Source organism: Prenolepis imparis, unplaced genomic scaffold, assembly GCF_030444845.1.
Source record: "Prenolepis imparis isolate NDT839.2.m4 unplaced genomic scaffold, iyPreImpa1.0 SCAF_8, whole genome shotgun sequence".
Classification (NCBI taxonomy): domain Eukaryota; kingdom Metazoa; phylum Arthropoda; class Insecta; order Hymenoptera; family Formicidae; genus Prenolepis; species Prenolepis imparis.
Window position 1 is genome coordinate 1,078,073 of NW_028141166.1, and position 6,563 is coordinate 1,084,635.

At 37.9% G+C, this 6,563-nt stretch overlaps 1 protein-coding gene across 1 annotated transcript; it reads right to left on the reverse strand.

Annotated features, from left to right (window-relative positions):
- Positions 1 to 1,659: 1,659 nt before the first annotated feature.
- LOC145939992 (uncharacterized) lies at positions 1,660 to 4,806 on the reverse strand. Its single transcript, XM_083044728.1, has one exon. The coding sequence runs from the start codon at positions 4,720 to 4,722 to the stop codon at positions 1,660 to 1,662; it is 3,063 nt and encodes a 1,020-aa protein (XP_082900854.1). The 5' UTR covers positions 4,723 to 4,806.
- Positions 4,807 to 6,563: the final 1,757 nt, after the last annotated feature.

Consider the following 6,563-nt stretch of genomic DNA (forward strand, 5'->3'; position numbering starts at 1 on the left):
GCTTTGTGTCCGAACAGCTTGCACTTATTGCACCGAAGTCTCTTCTTCCTCGATGGAGGCTTGCCTAGTTCGGCCTTCGCGCCATGATTCTTTCGCGGCTGGGTTTTCTTGTTCACGTACATCGCACTTGATCCAGACGGTTGCTCGCCCCGATGAGCATCATGCTCTTCTATAATCTTTATGCGTAGAACGTCGGGATCGGGTAACTCATCGCGCGACTCGATTGCGACACGAAAGTTTTCGTAGCTCGGGGGTAAGCTATACAGTAACGCGATCGCGAGCACTTCGGGATTCACGTCGACTTCCATGTCTCTCAATTTGTCGACAGCGTCGAAAAACTTAGCTATATGTTCACGCACATCGCCGCCTTCCTCCATCCTATGCAACATGAGTTGTTTCAAGAGAGTAGCCTTTCTCGCTGGTCCCTTGGATTGATATATCGTTGCTAGCTTGTGCCAGACGTCCCTTGACGTATCACATCCCTTAATCTGCTTCAATTCCGTGGCACTGATGGACAGGACAATGTCGGATTTCGCCCTGCTGTCGCCTTTTGTCCAGGCTGCGATTGCGGCTGTTCTTTCGGCGTTGCCGGCGACGAATTCAGGCTTGACATTAGTTCCGTTCACGTAGTCCCACTCATCGTTTCTAATTAACAACGCTTCCATATGTATCTTCCACGTATCGTAGTTTTCGCGGTTAAGCGGCTCGAATCGCGAAACGTGAGTAAGGTTAAGCATTATTCTACGGATCGCTGCAGAAGACGCGGTATTGTGTGTGATGAGGAACGGTGGCAAATATGGCCGTCTTGCTTTCTTTGTTCACTACGCGTATCACTGCGCGCACAACTGGGCCCATAACCTGTTAGAGGTGACGGGAAATTGGGCAACGACGCGGGAACGCATAAACACGACAACGGTATCAATTGGTATTCAGAATATATTTCGAATTACAAATAATCGGGAGCGAAAAGTAACACGTACGTATGACGGGATTGCTAGGGCGAGACTGGGAGTGTCGCGGCGCGTGCGTCGCGATGGAGAGAACGACACAGTCGGTAACATCTGGTCAGATGAGATCGCAGCGCACGCTGTTCGGGTAACAGCGAAGATCGTTTTATCCAACAATGTGTGTATATGTACACACATATACAATATATACGTAATATATATATATATATATATATATATATATATGCAATCGTATAAATGTTCATAATTTTTTCCAGAGGGGGGCATATCACTTCCAGAAAAAATGTATACTTTTTACATCTTGTAGTAAAAGCTTTCTCACCGCGACAAGGTAGATGTAAATTGAGAAAGGTTTTTTTTCCATTTTCCAGGGGAGGGGGCAAGTGCTCGTTTTGCCCCTCCCTGAGGACGACTATGATTGTAATAAAAATTTTTACAATACATATTTTTACAATACAGTCTCGATTGCAACAAAATAATGTATTTTTACAATATTCTGAATAAAATATAGAATGGACCCCTTCCCGTCCATTCTCGTGAGAACGCAACCAATATATGTGTTTCGTCTCTCCGATTATAATTTGCAATCGAGATTGATATAGCTTTTTCTGGTGAATTGTAGAATATAGATTTTTGAAATCTATATTCTTCCCAGAATAAATTTTTTTAAATAGAAAATTATACTTTTTTATCATTTTGGAAAAGGTGAGAGTTTATTGCTTTCTAGAATTGTATAAAAATGTTCTCTCATACATTTAACATTTTTGGAATATTTTTCCTCACAAGGATTGCCTCCTAAGGCTACAGTCGTGGCGAAACCTGCAGCATAAATTCCACAACATACGCCATCAGGTTGTATTTGAACCTTTTCAAAAATTATGTCACTCGAGCTTATTGTTGGATAACGAAGATGTATATAATTTTTCTCTTTAGCTACCAATTTATCGTATGTACAGCCAGGTAGACTATCGTACACGCGAAGTTTGGTGCCGTCAAAGAAAATATATCTCCAATGATTACTACAATTCCCTCCAATTATTTGTAAGCTATTATCACTACGACTAGCTTTAATCATGTGAGGGTATTCTATATGTAGCACACTTTGCGTTTTGAAATGAAAAGTTTCTCTTATAATACGCAAAAATAGATCCAACGATTCATCGTTTAATTGACTTGTCATACCCAAGATGTTATCTTTTACCAAATAAAGAGGAGCAAACGTATTTAAAAGTTTTTCATTTCTTTTTATATCGTCTTCAGATATATCTTGTTCGTTACGTGAGTAACTTATAATAATACAATCATCATCTTGCTCTTTATTCAGAGCAATATCAGCAATATCAGTCATTATTGCTTCCATCGAAACATTCGGTTTGAATCGTTTGCTCTCTTCTATGTCATTTTCGCTTTTTATTATATTTGGTCTCTTTATTTGATTTGTCAGTATTTTTTTTGCTGCTTCTTCTTTAGCTTCTATAATGTATCTTGGATTTCTGATTGGCATATGCCTATTGTGACAACTGTCCAAGATTTCTGGAAGCATGCATTCGTTATAGAAGCGTGTTAAGAAAGGCAGCATTTGATTTCTCCAAAAAAAATTGTCTGCCTCAATGCGCAATATTTTCATGCTTTGTGGAGTCCAAACAGCAAAAATACAATATTCTCGCTGTGTTATGTTCAACTGACCTTGAACTTGATAAAAATATCGATGATTTCGATTTATTTTATGTGGATCTTTTTTATCAAAAATACCTTTTAAAGAAGGCAATGTCTCTACAGCTATTTCTGCTGTCAAATGCTCAGCTGACAGAGGACATTTTATTTCCACTAGACCATTTTCATCAATAATTCCGTCAGGAGAAGCACCCAAGCACGGATTTTCAGTATCGATAAATAATCCGCAAGGTTTTATTTCTTTATTTAATTTTATAGCCAATTCTTTCCTTGCTACTTCTTCGTTCTCGCGACCATATTTTAGGGCTGCGGTATCAATGAACGAAGGATATAAAATGGCTTTTACTGTTGTTGCACAAGACGTTGTTGGTCTCATACGACGTACAGGTCCAAAATTGGATGCTGTGAGCATTTCTCGTCTCAATGATAACCATAATTCCGAGTCCCTTTGGCTTTTCGTATCGAATTCAATTTTCTTCCAGTTTCTCGCATTTTCGGACAATTTTTCTAAATGATTTTGCTGAAGTTGCTCAAATACATCAGATGGAAGATCTGGTTTTTGAGATTGCGGACCATAATAACGATCTGTTCCTGTCTCTTGTTTAAATTTTTTTTGCCTGCCTTGCACCTGTCGAGATTCTCTGGTTTTTGCAACTTTTATTTGTCGTTGTTTTTCTAGTTTCTCAACAATAGGCGGAACAGTTTTATCCATGCTCTTATGCAATTCTGTAATGGCTTGTTGCGTATTAAATTGCACAGCTGCTGCCGCAACTCTGGCATTGTAAGAGCCTCGTTTACCAAAATGAATGCGCTTTCCACCAATTTCTTTGCAGATTATCGAATTAAACGATTCTGCAGGATTATTGGTTAAATTCAGCAATAAGCTGTCGGAATAACCGCTTAGATATGTGATAGCGCTTTCTATCTTTTGATATAAACCATGTATTTTTAAAAGTGCAACATAATTTTTGTTCGTTTTACTATCCTTCTCTTCGCATATACGACCGCGTGCTTCGCATCGCTTATGTTCGCCAAAAACATGGCTAGGAATGTTCAATATATCTTTTTGCAATTCCATAGCCTTATAATGTTGAGGTGTTTGTTGGTCTTTTCTTCGTAATTCGGCTGCCTTTTCTACCTCTTTTCTAATATGTTTAATGTTGTTTTTCACAACATTTCGCAACTCTGTAAAGCCACGCTGCCTCTGCGTTTTTGGCTGAGTTGTCTCTGCCACCGCTTTGAGCTTTTTACACAAATTGCGAAGTAAATGATTTGTGCATTCTATTTTTTTTACTGTAACCATATGTTCATTATATGGTCTATTATCAATAATAGCCTGATAAACGCTACTATCACCATCGGCAATAACTGTTTTAAAAATCAGCCCATGCATTTCGAGGCTACATTTGAAACCTTCTGCGATGGCATCGCTCTCCATCCTTGTGGAGCTTTCGTTGCGATCAAAATTTTTATAACATTTGTGAGCTTTTGGTTCTATACCTTTTCGCTCTGCTATATCACATATTGCGCAAAATTTATTGCGGACACCGACGAAGAGAATCTTTTTCGTACGATAACCAATTATAGCTCCGATACCGGAAGAAGAATTGTAGGCACTGCCATACGATCTCTTCATCCAACTACCATCCGCTACAACTGTTATGTACGGAATACCGTTTATAACTTCGTTTCTCTCAAGAGCGAGTTGCTTTTCAATTTCGCCAGCCATTTTCATACTTTCCATGGCTGTTTTTTCAAAAGCATCGACTAATTTTTCTCTATTTTCTATGTACTTTGGCTCGGACATGGAAGGAATATTCATGATTGCACATTGCTCATTCAACTGGGCATAGCCAATTCCTACTGTAACAGTTCCTGCTACAGCAGCCATACCAATGTCTAATATTTCCAGCTCTTCGGGTTCTGAGCAGATAGTGGCTTCAGTATTGCACATTTGGCACTTGAAAGTAAAATGCGTCTTCAACTCTGCGGTTCTAGTTTTTATGAGTTTCCAATCTCTAAATTGGCACTCTATTCCTTTCATATGATTATTGAATGATCTCTGGACTTCATTCCACATATGAGAAATGTCGACAATGCGACGGCCTTGAGGCAAGCTTTCCTGGATACGATTCGTATCCAGAGGGCCATTTTCGATAACAAAATAATTGTCATCTTCGCAAAGTTCGACATTTTCCTCTTGGCCTTGAGGCATGCTTTCCTGGATACAATTTATATCCAGAGGACTATTCTCGATAACAAAATAATTGTTATCTTCGCAAAGTTCGACATTTTCCTCTTGTCCTTTGGTTTGAGTCTTCATGACTTTCCAATCTTTAAATTGGCACTCTATTCCTTTCATATGATTATTGAATGATCTCTGGAGTTCATTCCACATATGAGAAATGTCGACAATGCGATGCCCTTGAGGCATGCTTTCCTGGATACGATTTATATCTACAGGGCTATTCTCGATAACAAAATAATTGTTATCTTCGCAAAGTTCGACATTTTCCTCTTGGCCTTTGATTTGAGTCGTTATCACTTTCCAATCTTTAAATTGGTCCTGTATTCTTTTCATATGATTATTGAATGATCTCTGGAGTTCATTACACATATGAGAAATGTCGACAATGTAACGGCCTTGAGGCAAGCTTTCCTGGATACGATTCGTATCCAGAGGGCCATTTTCGATAACAAAATAATTGTCATCTTCGCACAGTTCGACATTTTGACTACACTTATCTGTATTTGAATTTGACTCCAGGCATTGCATCGTAGGTATACTAACGATTGGGTACTAACTTTCGAATCCATCGTATCGGATAATAATTCCACCGATTTCTGACAATCGATGGATTCATTGTTAGTATCTTTAAACGTGCTATTTCTGGAGTCATTTTGACTACACGTACCTGTATTTGAATCTAACTCCAGGTATTGCATCGTGGGTACTAACGATTGGTTCGAATCCATCGCATCGGAGAATAATTCCACCGATTTCTGAAAATCGATGGATTCATTGTTAGTATCCTTACACGTGCTATTCCTGGAGTCATTTTCTTCTTGGCGCTTTATCAGGTTCAGCATTCGTCGCCTGCAAAAAAAATTATGTTAATATTGTTCAAAATAAGTGTGTCAGTTATATCATTTTATATAATAAAGAAAAAGTAAAATTTCTGAAAAATAAATACAGTCTCTTGTTTAGAAATCTACATCTAACTAAAAATAACTATATTACATTATACACATACAATAAATAATGTAGTATCAATGTCTTATATTTTATAAGAATCAGAAGACACATGAACCAATGTGTATCTGATGTGAAAAATAACCAGTTCACGAAGTCTCTGGTATATAAATATCTCTTTTTAAATAACCAGAACGCACATGCAAATCGTTCTGGGAGAAAATATTTTTAGAAGCAACTAGCAGACGAATAAATCGTCTCTGGTATATAAATATCTTTTTTTAAATAACCAGAACGCACCTGCAAATCGTTCTGGGAGAAGATATTTTTAGAAGCAACTAGCAGACGAATAAATCGTCTCTGGTATATAAATATCTTTTTTTAAATAACCAGAACGCACCTGCAAATCGTTCTGGGAGAAGATATTTTTAGAAGCAACTAGCAGACGAATAAATCGTCTCTGGTATATAAATATCTTTTTTTAAATAACCAGAACGCACATGCAAATCGTTCTAGGAGAAGATATTTTTAGAAGCAACTAGCAGACGAATAAATCGTCTCTGGTATATAAATATCTTTTTTTAAATAACCAGAACGCACATGCAAATCGTTCTGGGAGAAGATATTTTTAGAAGCAACTAGCAGACGAATAAATCGTCTCTGGTATATAAATATCTTTTTTTAAATAACCAGAACGCACATGCAAATCGTTCTGGGAGAAGATATTT

Coding starts and splice junctions, on each gene's coding strand:
- LOC145939992 (XM_083044728.1), bottom strand. CDS start 4,722: ATGTGGAATGAAGTCCAGAGATCATTCAATAATCATATGAAAGGAATA.